The sequence below is a fragment of the Ruditapes philippinarum genome, unplaced genomic scaffold, assembly GCF_026571515.1.
Source record: "Ruditapes philippinarum isolate M1 unplaced genomic scaffold, ASM2657151v2 ctg6881_1_1_1_1, whole genome shotgun sequence".
In the NCBI taxonomy this organism is placed as follows: Eukaryota; Metazoa; Mollusca; class Bivalvia; order Venerida; family Veneridae; genus Ruditapes; species Ruditapes philippinarum.
Window position 1 is genome coordinate 56,368 of NW_026866650.1, and position 18,851 is coordinate 75,218.

Genomic DNA, 18,851 nt, shown 5'->3' on the forward strand with positions numbered 1-18,851 from the left:
AATCAATAGGGGTCATCTACTAATCATGACTAACCTCCATGCCAAATATGTCGACTGTAGGTCAAAGGAATCTTAAGTTATTGGGCGGACAAGCTTTTTGAAGTCAAGGCCCCTGCAACCTTGACCTTTAACCTGGTGACCTCAAAATCAATAGGGGTCATCTACTAATCATGACTAACTCCATGCCAAATATGAAGACTGTAGGTCAAAGGAATCTTAAGTTATTGGCGGACAAGCTTTTTGAAGTCAAGGCCCCTGTGACCTTGACCTTTGACCTAGTGACCTCAAAATCAATAGGGGTCATCTACTAATCATGACTAACCTCCATGCCAAATATGAAGACTAAGGGTCAAAGGAATCTTAAGTTATTGGGCGGACAAGAAAAAACCGACGGACAGCGGGACAGACAAGCTGATTCCAGTATACCCCCCTTACAACTTTGTTGTGCGGGGGTATAAAAATCAGGTCATGTGGTTTATTTTCTGAAATAATAAATGGCCCTAATTTTTATGTTAATTCAGCCTCTCATTTTTCATAGTTCACTACAAAGAATCATCACCAGGGTGACTACAAAAGAGAATTTAGTAATTTGCAACCAGGAGTGTTTTTTGCAACTTAATAATTTTTAGGCTGAACAGTCATAAAGAAAACATTCATTATTATCAGGAATTATTGCAGTGGAATATGTGTCAAAATGGAACAAGCAGACAAATAAAGCAAGCAACAAAAGATTATTTCACAAATTGAATAAGTGAAACATGAAACATGTGGTAGAGAGATCTTAAACTCTATTCCAATGTAGGTTATTGTAATTAAATAGTGTCAAAAATTATGTTAATGATGGAGAGTATAAAAGGTGTCACCTTTAAGGTGATGAAGAATATTCTGGATAGGATCAAATTTCACAGATCATAAACGTATAGATGGGTTTGTGTTTTGCTTTCCAAATGAAACACAGCTTATTGTATGTTTTATGATTGGTGGATATCATCATTTGCTCAAAAAATTTTTTTCTAAATTACACATACAACTTGCAAGGTAAGGATAGTTCAGTTATTGTTACTCTTGGTTCAATTTCGTTACATTTTGATTAAGTTGACAATTTTAGATCATCATAGTATTTGTATAGGGTAATAGGAAGCATAAAACATTGTGAAAGAAACTAGAAAGTAAAAATATCACCCCTTGTAAAAATACGGTTATCCAAGCTGTTTAGTTTTCCACAGGATGAAATTTCTACTACTACCACAAACCTATATGTTAATTATATAATGTTGATGACTAATTTCTACATCAAATTATTCAATATTTTACGGAAGTCGCTAGTAAAATACACCAAGTTAAATAAGTTGTTTACATTACCCCAAGACCAATACCGGTTGCACCGCTTGGTATCATACTCTGGAAGGCCCCTCCTCCCATCAGGTCCTGTTGCATTGAACTCATAGCTACCACATCTCGCTGGACTGTAATAATATCACCTTACCATCAATTTTTGTATATTATATCATGAAATTTTTAACAGATAATTCAACACCATATTGTGGTAAACAAATGTATTATAGGGATCTATTTGTTTAAACAAGAGCACCGCTAGGCAGAGCATTATATGCCCGAAAGTGTTGTTTTTTTTTAATAAGGATGAAGCATTTATAAGACATGGGAATTAGCTGTTCATCCTATAAAATTTTACAGCTGTAAGTTGATTAATATTTAAGTTATTAATAATGACCTTAACCTTTGACCTTTTGACCCCAAAATCAATAGGGGTCTTCTACCTAATATGGACAATCATCCTAAGAAGTTTGAATATTGTTGGCCAATTGGAACTTACGTTATGCCCCGGAAACTATTTTTGGTTTTAAGGTAATTGTGACCTTGACCTTTGACCTAGTGACCCCAAATCAATAGGGGTCTTCTGCCCAATATGGACAATCATCCTATGAAGTTTGAATATTGTGGGCCAAATGGAATTTAGTTATGCTCCAGAAACTGTTTTCAGTTTATAGGATATAGTGACCTTGACCCTTGACTTTTTGACCCCAAAATCAATAGGGGTCTTCTACCTAATATGGACAATCGTCCTATGAAGTTTGAACACTGTGGGCCGAATGGAACTTAAGTTATGCTCCGGAAACTGTTTCCAGTATCAATGTAATAGTGACCTTGACCTTTGACCTTGTGACCCCAAAATCAATAGGGGTCTTCTTCCCAATATGGACAATCATCCTATTAAGTTTGATCACTGTGGGTCAATTGGAACTTAAGTTATGCTCCAGAAACTGTTTTAAGTATCAAGGTAATAGCGACCTTGACCTTTGACCTTGTGACCCCAAAATCAATAGGGGTCTTCTACCTTATATGGACAATCATCCCATGAAGTTTGATCATTGTCGAATGGAACTTAAGTTATGCTCCGGAAACTGTTTTCAGTTATAAGGTTATAGTGACCTTGACCTTTTGACCCCAAAATCAATAGGGGTCTTCTACCCAATATGGACAATCATCCTATGAAGTTTGAACATTGTGGGCCAAATGGAACTTAAGTTATGCTCCGGAAACCAAATTGCTAACGGACGGACGGACGTCCGTACCAAAATTTGATGTTTATGAGGCAAATGAGCTCATAAACACCACCTGGACCAACGTCCATAAGCACAATAAGCTCATAAAAACAAAAAAATAGCTCTTAATTTGAATTTTATGAGTTTATGTTCTTTATTTAACTACAGAATGAAGCTCATAATAATCAAATGTTGGCTCAGACAGACAGACAGACGGACACCAGGGGGTATAACATAATATGCCATTTCGGGCATATAAAAATTAAAGATTCTTCATTAGTATCATAAAATCATGCTTTAAACCTATTTTCATAATTACAGATTTGTTTTTAAAAGAAAAATAATCAAAGGAAAAGACTTTAGAAATATTCTAAAATATAAAATTGATCAGTGAATTATAAATAATAAAGTTTAAAAGAGTATAAAGATATATATCTGTTGCCTGTAGTTGACAAAACTATAATTTAAATTCTGGAAATAATACATCCAAAATACATATATCCTACATGCTATAAATTACAGTTAAATGGTAAAATCCATAAAAAAAATTCCGGAACATTTTATTCTGTTCACATACAAAATTCATGTATATTATAAAACAGGTATGTTACAACTCGTTATATAATTGACAAAAAGATTAAACAAGAGGGCCATGATGGCCCTGAGGTTGCTCACCTGTATATAGGCCCCCCAAACCCCCACCCACCCCAACGTTGAAGGGCCAATTTAACCCAAGGGCTTTTATTTGCACAAACTTGGTAGACACCCATAAGAAGATGTTTCATGCTAAACATCTAAGCTCTAGCTCATTGGGCTTTTTAAAAGTTTAAAAGTTTTTACTATACACATATAGTTAATATCAATGACCCCTGGGGCGGGGCCAATTTTGACCCTAGGGCTTTTATTTGAACAAACTTGGTAGACACTCACTAAAAGATGTTTCATGCCTTATATCTTAACTCAAGCTATTTGGGTTTTTTCAAAGAAGAATTTTTAAGTTTTTGCTATACACATATAAGGAAAATCAATGACCCCCGGGGCGGTGCCAATTTTGACCCCAGGGCTTTTATTTTAACAAACTTGGTAGACACCTATTAAAACATGTTTGATGCTAAATATCTTATCCATAGCTCTTTGAGTTCTTTAAAGGAAGATTTTTTAAGTTTTTACTATATGCATGTAGGGAAAATCAATGACCCCCCCCCCCCGGGGCGGGGCCAATTTTAACCCCAGGGCTTTTATTTGAACAAACTTGGTATCCACTTATTAGAACATGTTTCAAGCTAAATATCTTAGCTCTAACTCCTTTGGTTCTTTAAAAGATGATTTTTTAAGTTTTTACTATATGCATGTAGGGAAATCAATGTCCCCCTGGGGCGGGGCCAATTTTGACCCCAGGGCTTTTATTTGAACAAACTTGGTAGACACCTATTAGAACATGTTTGATGCTCAATATCTTAGCCATAGCTCTTTGAGTTCTTTAAAAGAAGATTTTTTAAGTTTTTTACTATATGCATATAGGGAAAATCAATGACCCCCCCCCCCCCCCGGGCGAGGCCAATTTTGACCCAAGGGCTTTTATATGCACAAACTTGGTAGACACCCATTAGAACATGTTTCATGCTAAATATCTAAGCTCTAGCTCTTTGGGTTCTTTAAAAGAAGATTTTTTAAGTTTTTACTATATGTATATAGGGAAAATCAATGACCCCCGGGGCGGGGCCAATTTTGACCCCAGGGCTTTTATTTGAACAAACTTGGTAGACACCCACTAGAAGAGGTTTCATGCCAAATATCTAAGCTCTAGCTCTTATGGTTTTTTAAAAGAAGGTATTTAAAGTTTTTTTCTTTCAGTTGCCATGGCAACCAGAGTTCTGCATGGAATTAAATTCTTTGAACACTTTTTAAAGGTGACCACCAAAGGAACATTCCTGTGAAGTTTGAATGAAATTGGCTTAGTGGTTTATGAGGAGATGTCATTTAAAGTAAAAGTTTACAGACGGACGACGGACAGACGGACGCCGGACGAAAAGCGATCACAAAAGCTCACCCTGTCACTTTGTGACAGGTGAGCTAAAAAAGCAAAAACAAAAAAAAATTATTGAATACACAATGTATCTTTTTTTAAACATTTTGTCAGATATAGCTTTATATCCTTAAACAACATCAGATATATTCTGTTAGTGACTTACTGTGATCTTTGACATTATGTAGGAACATGCTGCAATTTTCTGGAGGCTTCCATTCAGGGTTGGTTAACTATAAAACAAAAATATGTATATATGAGAATAAAGTAACAAAAGAGATCTTACAAAAGCTCCTTGGACTTTACCATAGAGAAAAAACATTTAGGGAAAAAAGTATGCATTAAATGCCAAATTATATTGCAAATATATCATGAAACTGAATTTAAATATATTTATTACAAAGCATTTAAAACTGGGAAGAAAATTACTCAAATGAAAAGAAAATGTCACAGTGACTTTTATGTACTTACATGGAAATGCATGAGTGACATTTCTGTTTTACCATCTTCTCCTTGTTCTTTCTGACTGGCCTGTGACTCCTCCCCATTTGTCCACTATTATATACAATTGTTAGAAAATTGTTACTATAGATACAGATTTTGTCAGTTTATATGGCCCAGTGAATATGCTTGTAAAAACAGCAAACATCTGTTTATATGACCATATAACAATAATAGCCTGTTAGAATTCTTTATAATAATATATCTATATTTCCTTCCTTTGATAAAAAATAAAATTCAATTAATAAAACAGATTTAAGAAGCAGTATACATGTATATAGTTAATAAAAACATAATTGAAAAATTGAAGTTTCAAACAAACAGTACTATAATACTTCAAGTATGAAACTTTGAAAGGCCAATGCCAATTCTGAATAATTCAAATGCAATTAATTAGATAAAGAGTATCATGATAGTCAAGCCAAAACTTTAACCCTTCACCTGTTTAATTTCTGTAAAGAATTTGCCATGCTTTAAAATCAAAATAAAACATTCAAAGTTTAAGGGAATTCATTAACAAAATAGAACTAACAACAGTATAAAGCCTGGTCAGACTGTATTGATATGTAGATTGGCATGGCTCTATACTGGTAGTAAAGCCTTATCACTTTTGGTTCTAGCAGAAGATTTAGGTTAACTTGTAATTTGAGCCGCGCCATGACAAAACCAACATAGTGTGTTTGTGACCAGCATGGATTCAGACCAGCCTGCGCATCCGCACAGTCTGATCAGGATCCATGCTGTTCGCTTTCCAACTCTATTACAAGTAGAGAAACTGATAGCGAACAGCATGGATCCTGATCAGACTGCGCAGATGCTCAGGCTGGTCTGGATCCATGCTGGTCGCAAACACACTATGTTGGATTTGTCGTGATGCGGCTCATTTAATTACTTATTCAAGCTGATACATACCTGTGGATTACCATGTTTTCTAATGTCCATTTGAGCAAAGGAGCACACATCACCCACCCCAACAACATCTACTGTAAAGTTATGGAAGAACTCCACAAAGTCACCAGCTTTTCCTCGGAATTTGAATATCAACAAAAGCGGAGTGATGAGTGGACTAAGTAATTCCTCTAGTAGGTATATCTAAACAATATATATAGCATTTATACACATGTGTGAAGTAAGGATCTCATGAACAGAAAACATGAACAATTATCATAGTAGTTATATGAAATATATTTCTGATCTTCAATTATCCTTCAGTTTTTATTTTTCAACCTTCTGGTAACAGGTCTTATAGACTCTAATTATAAAAAGTTTAAATCATAAATTTAAGAAAAAACGTAAAGAAAAAAAACAAGCGAAATAGGAAATAGTGAACTTAGAGACTGTAATGAAACTACTATTATATTGAAAGTACAATGTATATTATAAAATGGCAACATCTAGCAATTATAAAATCATTTTAAGAAGGTAAAGACAAGGTTTTGACACCACAAATTATGAAAATAAAGGCACTGCCTATATACAATGTTATTGTTGTCATTCAAATATGAACACTACTAAATTTAAAGCAATGCTTTAAATGCCGGAGATAAGCACATCTAGTTTTAGTTTACTCGATGTACTCAAATTATTTCCAATTAGCTTAAATTAAAACTATATTAGGTTTATTGAAGGCAATTTGAATTATTACTCCTAATGACTGTGGGTTAAAATCCCAATACAAAATATACAAAATTATTCAGTATCTTACCAAAAAACACCTACTGGTCGGGGAGCATCAACTGGACACTATTTGAAAAATTTCCAGATGTGTTTATAATTTTAAAGCTAGAGAAAATTTGACACAATACAGCTAACTAACAAATTAGTTCATTTATTCCTGATTATGTGAACACTTGTCCAGGAGGGTATCAAAATAACCTAAATTGTCCATACTACAGTACCATGTGTCCGAACAGATATGTACACGATGTTGATTTAATCCAGATTAAAGCTTGGTTGTTTTAATTTTTTATATCTAACATGATATACAATATTTCAGCAGCAAATGCTTAATTTTTGGATATTCTACTGTTTACCCAGCAAATGAATATAGCCAGCATAAGAAATCAGGTATTGCGCTCTTGGCGTCTAAATTTTTAATGTCAATGTCCTTGAAATAGACATTAAAATATTACCATTTTCGATTGTTGAAATGAATCTTATAACTTAATTATAGAAGAAACATGCATTTATGGTTGATAAAAAAAGCCACTGATTGTTGACAACCACTGAACAAAAAACTAAATCAGGCATTTTCAGCGCTGTCTGGGTGGTCCTCAATCATTAAACAGCTTAATGTTCAATAAAAGGTACATGCTCAAACCCAGATAAATGGACGACCCTTTAATTTTTGGCACTGATATACCTCAAGATATCTTTAAAGTTTTAAGCTTGATTAATAAGTAAAACCATTTACAATAAGAATCCCATTGTAATTAACATTCTAAACGTTTCCAAATCTACTTCTCTTTTAGTAAGAAGTTATTGAACTTCCAATACTGTATAAATATGTGCAATAAGTCAGAAATTTAAATACGATAATAGAGTAGGAAGACAAATGAAAATATGGTATATTTATTAACAAGTGGACTTTTAAAACTTTAAAAAATTGGCAAAAAAACTTGTTCTTATGGGCAAGTTGTAAGATGTTGCTACTCAAAGGTTTTTATAGAGTTTAAAGTTTAGATCAACTGAGAAAGAAAATGCGAAATTTCCACATACAAATATTAGAAATTTTTTAATTTTGTTACTATTTTTATATATCATGTGACTTACCATCTTACACAATTTTCATACTTCAGATAAATTTAATTTTTGTAAATTTTATCCTGATGAAGAACCAGATAGGTTCAAAACCGGTAGATCTCTATTAGAATTTTGTTCACATTTATCCATTGTTGATGTGTGTTTTCTTTGTATTCTTCCTTTTCATCCAAATATAAGAAAAGTTAGAGAACAGACTCAGTACTTACTGCTTTAAACTGGAAGAGTAAGGAGAATTCTCCCCTAACTTTAGATGTATGTGCATTTCCACTCCAGTGATCAGGCATGTAATGTATCTGCGCCAACACGTTCCTTAATAAGACTTCCGGACAATACACAGCATGCTGTAAACATGATTATATCATTAAGTTCTCCAAACTATAATCATAATAAATATCTTACATGGACTTGACCATCGTTCAATATGGACTTTATCATTTATAACTTTTAGGGTAATTTTCAGAATATATTTTGGCTGAATAGCAAACAGTGTAGACAATGATCAGACAGCAGGATTATAATGTTGGTTAATGTTCTATGTAAACTTTTTGAAGTTACCTCCCCTCTATGTCAACTTTTTGAAGCTACCTCCCTTTTATGTAAACATTTTGAAGTTACCTCCTCTTTATGTAAACTTTTTGAAGTTACCTCCCCTCTATGTCAACTTTTTTTTGAAGTTACCTCCCCTCTATGTAAACTTTTTGAAGTTACCTCCCCTCTATGTAAACTTTTTGAAGTAACCTCCTCTCTATGTCAACTTATTGAAGTTACCTCCCCTCTATGTCAACTTTTTGAAGTTACCTCCTCTCTATGTAAACTTTTTGAAGTAACCTCCTCTCTATGTCAACTTTTTGAAGTAACCTCCCCTCTATGTAAACTTTTTGAAGTTACCTCCCCTCTATGTAAACTTTTTGAAGTTACCTCCCCTCTATGTAAACTTTTTGAAGTTACCTCCCCTCTATGTCAACTTTTTGAAGTTACCTCCCCTCTATGTAAACTTTTTGAAGCTACCTCCCCTCTATGTAAACTTTTTGAAGTAACCTCCTCTCTATGTCAACTTTTTGAAGTAACCTCCCCTCTATGTCAACTTTTTGAAGTTACCTCCCTCTATGTCAACTTTTTGAAGTTACCTCCCCTCTATGTAAACTTTTTGAAGTTACCTCCTCTCTATGTCAACTTTTTGAAGTTACCTCCCCTCTATGTAAACTTTTTGAAGTTACCTCCCCTCTATGTCAACTTTTTGAAGTTACCTCCCCTCTATGTAAACTTTCTGAAGTTACCTCCCCTCTATGTCAACTTTTTGAAGTTACCTCCCCTCTATGTAAACTTTTTGAAGCTACCTCCCCTCTATGTAAACTTTTTGAAGTAACCTCCTCTCTATGTCAACTTTTTGAAGTAACCTCCCCTCTATGTCAACTTTTTGAAGTTACCTCCCCTCTATGTAAACTTTTTGAAATTACCTCCCCTGTCATATTAATATCATACATTTAAACATTTATAAAACAACAATGAAACTGTTTTGATTTAGATAAAAAGTTAAATTGATGTTTGTTTTTTTCAACCAATATTTTTATACAAGACTGTATGTGATGATAACTAGTAACAATCAGATCAAAAAACATTCAATAGATTTTAAAACTGTATTTTTATTTGACCATATTTATTCAAACATATTTTTTCACCATTTGAATACTGTTAATAGTCACTGTCTGAAAAAAATATTTTATGCTTTTAATTCATATACATCCTCAGCAAAAATACTTTGGGTTCATTAATCATTTAATTAAATAAAACATGGCACTAATTGAACTGCAACCATTCTACTAAAAATAGAACAGCTTCAAATTTTACCACAATTTTCATAAAACTCCCTTTGATTTGCATATAGCATTGCATTTTTCATAACTTTTATATTGTTTGTGGTTAAAAGATTTGATATACATCAATTTATCAAACTGACTTCTGAACAAATGTCTGGTACAATAAAAGGCCTTCATGTATATAGGGATACAGTTTTGTGCATTAAGAGAAAGGTTGTGAAGCCACACAAAATATATCAGAGCAAATAAAAAGTAATTATAACTGAAATTGTGTCTAAGTTTACAACAATATATGTCAAATTGTCGTGTGTGCTAAATGACCTGAGAGTAATAAAAAAAATGGGTAAAAGAGAAAAGAATCAACTATCCAGGTGGATTGAAGATTAAGAGATCCCGACCCCCAGGCAACACTACTCCTTCCCTCCTAATCTACTAATCAACCCCAATTTTTTTATAATCTGCTCATCCTATATATAACATAAAACTATAGTATATTCAACTACAACACAATAGTAGTTTAATTCTTGACTTATAATTAACAAATCACTCACCTCATCTGGTATAAACACTTTACATGATGTCACAATAACACCTGGAAAAAATATCAATATTATAAACAGTATATCATAGACAAAAGTCTGGAACATTATTTTTTATTTAAACAGCTGTAGTTATAACAAATGTTTGCTCTGCTTTGGTTTATACAGAATTTATTTTAGTTTGATTGTGTAGGAAGCTATAAGCTTATAGATACGCTTTTGAATACCTGGGACTAACCAGTACTGAGAAATAAGTGTAAAGTTTCTTTCAACAACTTGCCCCTGACGGGATTTGAAATATAAATTTACAATTGTTTGTTGTCATATAACATTTAAATAATCTTTATAACTAAAACCGTAAACTACTGATGCATTTATCTCCCCATAAAGATTAAAACTTGACACAATACATGTATATAAAGCAATACGGATATTATAAGAGTATCTTAGTCTGGAACTTGTATTTGACTTGACAGGATTTCATGTGGCTTGGAAATGCTAAATGTGATCTGTTCTAGTAAAATCATTGTGATCCAAATACAAGTAATAGATCAAGATAATCACATATATCAGCTGTTTTATTATATATTATATCTACATATTCAACCATAGTGTACTAGTAATTGATATAGCCCCAGCAACGTTAATATAAGTTTTTTCACTCTTGATTATATGTGTGCATGTGATACAGGTATTAAATATAAAATGTAGAAAAATATCTGCAGGTATATGATAAAAACTTACATCATGTAAAAATATCTATTTCATGTATATAATGTAATTTTTAAGATGAAACAAAATTTTTTTATCTTTGTTAAAGGAACTGCACTGAGGTCTAAAAGCCTAAAACAATGAAATTTGAAATTCTTTTATAAATCAAATTGGTGCCTTAAATGACAAACTATGCAATAGATTATATGTAAATATACTCAGTACAAAATTTTAAAATTGGTTTTAATGCATTTTTGTGCAGAATTGAGTGATAAGTGTCGCAACGCTTTTCATTTTTGTGTCAATTTGCGTAAAAAAATTATTATCCCTGGGAAGCGGTTTGGGCAAATAGTCTGAAATTTTGCACAGGAGTAATTGATTCAGACCTTCATACAGTAGTACAAAAGTTTCGAAAAAAAATATGTTCCGTCCTATCATGTTAAAAAAAATTAGTGGAGTCCCTTTAAAATTAAACTCACCAGCAATGGTCATAATGGTTAGAACATGTTCTACATTGAGTACATCTTCATCTATCACAGTTAACACAACCAATACAGCTAACACGGAACCAGCAAAAAATGCCACATTTCTACAATAAATATTTCAACACATGACAGGAAATTTTCACAAAACCAGGTTTATACACCCCAAAAAATGATTTAATGACCAAATATATATTAATGTCCTTGGAAACTAACGATAATAATTCTGTTAAAGTTTAATTGAAATTTAACAAGAACAAGAGTGAGATTTGTTTATGGCTTTATCATTAATGCAAATAAATAAAATTTAATTAGCCATATCTGACCCAAGTGGCATATTATCATAATATTCAAAACTGATGAAATAATTAAGAATTTCTTTCCTATTATATTCATTTTTTACTTAAAACAATGAAGGAGCATGTACACACACATGTACTTACTTAGCAATTATCGACATCAATGGTGAACTAAATATACTCAGATACATGTCAGCCGCTTTATAGCCCCGGTTTAACCTGAAAAAAAAAACCCTACATTAAAGACCAAAATGTTAACAAATTTCCAATTAATGAAATCATAATGTAAATGTAAATAAAATCTCTAATTAATCAAAACTTAATACAAATGAAATCTCTAATAAATAAAATCATAACATAGATAAAATCTTTAATTAATCAAAACATTATGCAATAAAATCTCTAATTAATCAAAACTTAATACAAATGAAATCTCCAATAAATCAAATCATAAGATAGATAAAATCTCTAATTGATCAAAACTTAATACAAATGAAACCTCCCTTTAATCAAAACTTAATATAATGAAATCTCCAATAAATCAAATCATAACATAGATAAAATCTTTAATAAATCAAAACATTACTCAAATAAAATCTCTAATTAATCAAGATCGTAATGCTAACAAAATCTTACAAAAAAAAATATTTAACATCTCTTGCACATTAGGAAACTGCTGATTTTACTGATTTTAATATTATAGCTGGACATTCACTCTAAACTAATGACTTTATGAGCTTTTATCCTTGACAGATAACAATAAAATACCTTTCCTATTGACTGAATGTAAATTTTTAAATTTGTAAATCTTACCTTGCATTGAATTCATGGTCAAGTTCATTAAAATGTCTCAAATATTGTCTACCGTAGTTTGACCTGAAAATATGGGAAACATTTATCATATAGAAATTTTACAAAATCCATTTCTGTATCAGAAGTAATGACAAAGAAAACACAAAAAATACCAATTGACTTAAATAACTTATGTTTTAACAATCAGTATTGATATAAACTATATTATTCTAATGAAACTGAAACATCACAAATAAATCTTGTAAAAATGGAACAGGACAAATGGCTAAATAACACTAATCCATTTTGTTCAAATAAACAAGCATAAAGTTACAAGCTATGAGTAAAGTGTAAGCATATACAAGTGAACTTCTATAACACTTCAACAACAGATCAAAATTCTGTATTTTACTAAAATCTTCTTAATCAATTCATCTCTATTTTGTAATTATAAATGGGGTACCGTCTTTAAATTACTTGCTCTCAACTGCTATGGACTTTTAAAATCTGTTAAAAAAACTAGGGCCTCTTTCATATGAATCATGTGAGTATATCCATTATCCAGCTAACTAATGGAAAGTTGGTACCTGGTGTTTCCTGTATGTTGTAATTAAGGATGTAACAACCAGGGTTTTTTCAGGATTTTGGGAACATGACCCATACCCATGGAATTGGGAATTTCCGAAATGCTTGTTAAAATTAAGGAAAAATGCATGACTTTAATTTTTCAGTGATTAAATGAATGAAAAGGATCACTGTCTAGGATGGCATTTTCAAACATTTAAACACCACCACAGTGAAGAAGCCCTTATGTTCAAAGATTTTATAATGCATTCATTTCTTATTAAAAAAATTTGGCTGACTTTATCAAAAATAAATGTTTAATTGCCTACCTTTATTTACATGAAATGTAAATTCGCATGTAATGTAAATTCGGTAATATCTTTACAAATAATGCTTTCTGGAACATACAACAATGATAAATCTTTATTTGACCATTATATTTATGATATAAAACCATAAAAATGGAGTTACAGGATCTTTAACTGTGTGATATAAAGCATGTGAGAGGTCTGTACATTATTTGGATTATTACAGAGTTAGAAACCTGACAACATACCATCTTCTAGAACCCAAAAATGCTGGCTGCCTCTTTACCAACTGAAATAAACAAGATAATGAATGTTTAAAATGTTTTAACCATTATTACAGTAAGTCAACAAGTACAGGATCATCAAGGTAATAGTTTAGACCAATTGGGTTGCTTTTACAGGAAGTTTGGTAAAACTATCCGCTCATGGTCACAAAAAATGTGAGTTTTCCTTTATCTGAAAATTTTAAGTGATTAAAACAGCTATTTCAGGTAAAAAGACTAATTTTAGACTTTTTGTATCAGGACATTTTTTTCTGTAAAATAATTGTAGCAACACAGACGTAAAATAAATGTTATAACAATATCAGAAAAAAACCTTTAAAAAAAACAACATTTTTTTGTTGGTTAGAGAAGTTTTCGGGGAATATGAAAAAATGCAGAATTAATTTTTGTACAAACTAACCTCAGCATATCTGAAGAAAGAATAAAGTATCTGCCAGAGAAATATCAATGGAGATAATGCTAGATTGGCAATTCCTAACCATAGAATACGCTGAGACAACCTGAAATATAATATATATATATATGTTGTAAAAACTCCTTTACTGTTAATCATATACAGCTGTTAATGAGGGGTCTTTATCTAAGTTGAAACTTCTAATTTTAACTTGATTGCTAAACAAGCTCTTGCAACTTACATTAATCACTTTTGAATCTGCTTCCTTGAAATAACTAGTACAGGTGTAATATTAAGAAATATGAGCCGTGTCACAACAAAACCAACATAGTGCAATTTGCAACCAGCATGGATCCAGACCAGCCTGCCCAACTGCGCAGTCTGATCAGGATACATGCTGTTCACTATCAGTTTCTTCACTTGTAATATGGTAAGTAAGCGAACAGCATGGATCCTGATCAGACTGAGCGGATGCACAGGCTGGTCTGGATCCATGCTGGTCGCAAACCCATTATGTTGGTTTTGTTGTGATGCGGCTCATATTATGTTTGTGAGACTGGTCCAGATTAATCCCTACAAGACAGACACCTTAACCACTATTCTATCAGTAAAACCCCAATATTGCCTTCTCAAAATAATAAAAAAGTCCTGCATTTTAAGTTACATTTTTTTACCAAGTTTTGGCTTTTCACTGAAAAATGAAAAAAAAAATCTTAGAAATTAAAAAATTTTACTTACGTTTCAGCAAGTTGTTTTCTCTTTGCAAAGCTTTTATCTTTATATTCCTCTTTTAAATGCCATTTGTTTTCAAATGCTGACCAAGGACCCCCTATAATACCATTGATACACTGCATGAAGTTATGTTAAACCTCTCTATATAAAGTTTAGTGTAAGGTTAGTGTATGTCTTTGAGTGCTAATGGCAATAGTTTTCGTCTAGTCAAGCAAAATTTCATGCATTTTTGACTTCTTGGTAAAACCTTGAGCTTTGAACTACAATTCTGGACGTTCAATATAAGCACTGATGACTGACTGTCATATGTGCGAACTTATTAGAGGATCTTTCAATCTATGGCAATGCTACAGCATATACCAAAATGCCAATATACTCATTTATCTGCAAGCTTGCTCAACAAAAAAAACTTCATTGAATGTGCAAGATATAAGTGTTACTATAATTATAAATAAAACATTTTAATAATAGTATCATCTCATATACATTAACTTTACATAATATACTTACAAAAGAGGAGAAATTCAATATTATACTTGAGCCCAGTACTTAAAAAGACACTGAAAACAGAATAAAACAACATAAAAATTAATATGTACAGATATCAAGGTACAAAAAATTAATTTCATTGATAACATCTTAATTCATATTTAGCAGGCATAAAACTGTTTATATATACATGTATACAAATGGACTAACCCTCACCACTGTCATATATAACAATATTTCAAAACTTCATTGAAAAAATGTGAGGAATAGGTAAGGAGGGTAAGTAAATTAAAGTACACATGTAGATTTTTGTGGCCCATATTAAAATATTAAGTTTCAGTTGTAGTCATGATTAAACCATATATCATGTCAACTTTTATTATGCTGTTGAATCTATTTGGTGAGAAATACATTTCTTAAGATCAAAACATTAATTTAAAAAATCAACATCAGTTGAATGTATGTTATTAAACTTTGGAAGTTTTATGGTTGCCTAAGTAACAAAAATAGATTGACAGTTAGTTTGACACTTTGTATTTCTCTCCTCTTTTATTTAGTCTGACTAGAGTACAGTGTTCAAGTTCAGATTTTTAAATCTAATGACCCACAAACTTCTATTCGAGACCCTCAGCTCCTTGTCCTAATAGTAACTGAGTAATAGTGGTTATTATAACAAATGTACAGTGACTAGTTATCTAAGGATTGCTGACCGCACAGGTTCAAACCCTGTCAGGGCCAAGCTGTTGTTTCCTTGAGCAAGAAACTTTACATTCATTGCTTAGTACTGGTTGGTTCCAGGAACTGTTTCGAGAGTGTTTCGATAAGCTTATAGCTTCCAACACAATTGAACTTAAATAAATTTGTATAAACTAAACTACAAGTTATTTTTTAGTCAACAACAAAACTTACTATTCTCCAACAAAAGGCACATGTACTTTAAGTGGTAGCACAGATTTGTTCACCATGGCTAATGTATAATTCTTAAATCTTAATATACGATGATATATATCTGAAAATATAACAAAAAATCAAATAGATAACTGTATCACATATCTGTGCCGCTTTTGCAACTGAACTCCATAACAAGAGGGCCATGATGGCCCTGAGGTCGCTCACCTGTATATAGGCCCCCCCCCCCACCCCCAGGCCAATTTTTACCCAAGGGCTTTTATTTGTTTATTTGAACAGACTTGGTAGACACCCATAAGAAGATGTTTCATGCTAAACATCTAAGTTCTAGCTCATTGGGTTTTTTTAAAAGAAGATTTTTAAAGTTTTTACTATACACATATAGTTAAAAACAATGACACCCCTGAGGCAGGGCCAGTTTTGACCCCCCAGGCTTTTATTTGAACAAACTTTGTAGATATTTACTTAAAGATGTTACATGCTTAATATCTAAACTCTAGCTATTTGGGTTTTTTCAAAGAAGATTTTTAAGTTTTTGCTATACACATATAAGGGAAATTAATGACCCCCCCCCCCCCGGGCGGGCCAGTTTTGACCCCAGGGCTTTTATTTGAACATACTTGGTAGACACCCATTAGAACATGTTCCATGCTAAATATCTTAGCTCTAGCTCTTTGAGTTCTTTAAAAGAAGATTTTTTAAGTTTTTGGGGCTGGGCCAATTTTGACCCCAGGGCTTTTATTTGAACAAACTTCGTAGACACTCATTAGAAGATGTTTCATGCTAAATATCTTAGCTCTAGCTCTTTGGGTTCTTTAAAAGAAGATTTTTTAAGTTTTTACCATATGCATATAGAGAAAATCTATGACCCCCTGGGGCGGGGTCAATTTTGACCCCAGGGCTTTTATTTGAACAAACTTGGTAGACATTCACTAGAAGACGTTTTATGCCAAATATCTAAGCTCTAGCTCTTATGGTTCTTTAAAAAAAGATTTTTTAAGTTTTACTTTATGCATATGGGAAAATCAATGACCCCCTGGGGTGGGGCCAATTTTGACCCCAGGGCTTTTATTTGAACAAACTTGGTAGACATTCACTAGAAGATGATTCATGCCAAATATCTAAGCTCTAGCTCTTACGGTTCTTTAAAAGAAGATTTTTTAAGTTTTTACTATATGCATATAGGGAAAATCAATGACCCACCCCCTGGGGCGGGGCCAATTTTGACCCCAGGGCTTTTATTTGAACAAACTTGGTAGACACTCACTAGAAGATGTTTCATGCCAAATATCTTAGCTCTATCTCTTTGGGTTCTTTAAAAGAAGATTTTTTAAGTTTTTACTATATGCATATAGGGAAAATCAATGACCCCCTGGGGCGGGGCCAATTTTGACCCCAGGGCTTTTATTTGAACAAACTTGGTAGACACTCACTAGAAGATGTTTCATGCCAAATATCTAAGCTCTAGCTCTTAGGGTTGTTTAAAAGAAGATTTTTAAAGATTTTTCTTTCGGTTGCCATGGCAACCAGAGTTCTGCATGGAATTAAATTCTTTGAACAATTTTTAAAGGTGACCACCAAAGGAACATTCCTGTGAAGTTTGGATGAAATTGGCTCAGTGGTTTATGAGGAGATGTCATTTAAAGCAAAAGTTTACGGACGGACGATGGCCGGACGCCGGACGGACGGACGCCGGACGAAAAGTGATCACAAAAGCTCACCCTGTCACTTTGTGACAGGTGAGCTAAAAACAGTATTGCACTGCTGTGCATATATTCTGATGTGATGTCATTTGTGTTATACAAACATTGTGTAAAGACATCTACTCAATGGTAGCGTTACTGTTCACTATAGAAGCATCAAAGAAAAAAATTATTCCATTTTAGTTTAACCAGTGTTTATTTTGAGCATGTGATAACTAGAATATTATATTTGTGTAGATTCATTACTGACTTTATTGAACTTGTTGAATAGAATAATATTATACTCGCAAGTAACAGTAAAGATTCTGACACACGACTCTATAGTGGTTCATACAAGCTTCATCATAAACTAAACAATGATTAACAAAATATTAATTTCTTTCCAAAGCAGGAAGCTATCAAAGAAACACAAGTAATATTTCAGGTTCCATCTGGGATCCAAGCTCCATTTTGTCATAATGCATTGAGAAAGGATCACTTCAAAAGATGCAGCCCAACTAATAAAGCTGAAAACATGACATACAGTATAACCTTAACTGCATCAATGAGAGTTAAATGTCAAAACATAAACAATAAAATTTTACATACTAACCTAACTGTGTAAGGTCAGATTTATGTATACACATTTGCTGATCTTTCTGAACTTCTAATATTCTTGTTTGCACTTCATGCCATGTCAGGTTAGGTAAGTCAGTCTGCAAACATAAACAACAAATTTTCTGAAATTCATGTTAACTTTAACAATGCAATTTTGTATTTTTTTTCTTTTTGTATTGGGCCTTCTTTGCTGAGTGATTTATGTTGCTGATTTTGAATTGCTTGCTCCTCACACAAGATACTTTCCATTGTTACATGTATCGAAGTGTAAAATAATGCACGAAGATGTTTCTGAGGTGTTCCTCCATCAGTAAAACTAGAAATTTACCATTTACCTTGACAGTGTCTGCAGATGCTAGAGAATATGTATATGTTTT

General features: G+C 32.6%; 1 protein-coding gene across 1 annotated transcript in view; it reads right to left on the minus strand.

Annotated features, from left to right (window-relative positions):
• LOC132733223 (autophagy-related protein 9A-like) overlaps nucleotides 1-18,851 on the minus strand; it is a 37,859-nt gene that overhangs the window by 10,082 nt on the left and 8,926 nt on the right. The window contains exons 6-20 of the mRNA XM_060719825.1: nucleotides 18,470-18,572; nucleotides 16,175-16,274; nucleotides 15,287-15,336; nucleotides 14,783-14,873; nucleotides 14,051-14,150; nucleotides 13,615-13,655; nucleotides 12,516-12,578; nucleotides 11,847-11,921; nucleotides 11,401-11,510; nucleotides 10,223-10,263; nucleotides 8,061-8,195; nucleotides 6,004-6,183; nucleotides 5,062-5,145; nucleotides 4,757-4,823; nucleotides 1,363-1,466 (exon numbers count right to left, since the gene is read on the minus strand). Of these exons, the coding sequence (XP_060575808.1) occupies nucleotides 1,363-1,466; nucleotides 4,757-4,823; nucleotides 5,062-5,145; nucleotides 6,004-6,183; nucleotides 8,061-8,195; nucleotides 10,223-10,263; nucleotides 11,401-11,510; nucleotides 11,847-11,921; nucleotides 12,516-12,578; nucleotides 13,615-13,655; nucleotides 14,051-14,150; nucleotides 14,783-14,873; nucleotides 15,287-15,336; nucleotides 16,175-16,274; nucleotides 18,470-18,572 (1,344 nt within the window). The remainder of the gene's footprint in view (nucleotides 1-1,362; nucleotides 1,467-4,756; nucleotides 4,824-5,061; nucleotides 5,146-6,003; nucleotides 6,184-8,060; nucleotides 8,196-10,222; nucleotides 10,264-11,400; nucleotides 11,511-11,846; nucleotides 11,922-12,515; nucleotides 12,579-13,614; nucleotides 13,656-14,050; nucleotides 14,151-14,782; nucleotides 14,874-15,286; nucleotides 15,337-16,174; nucleotides 16,275-18,469; nucleotides 18,573-18,851) is intronic.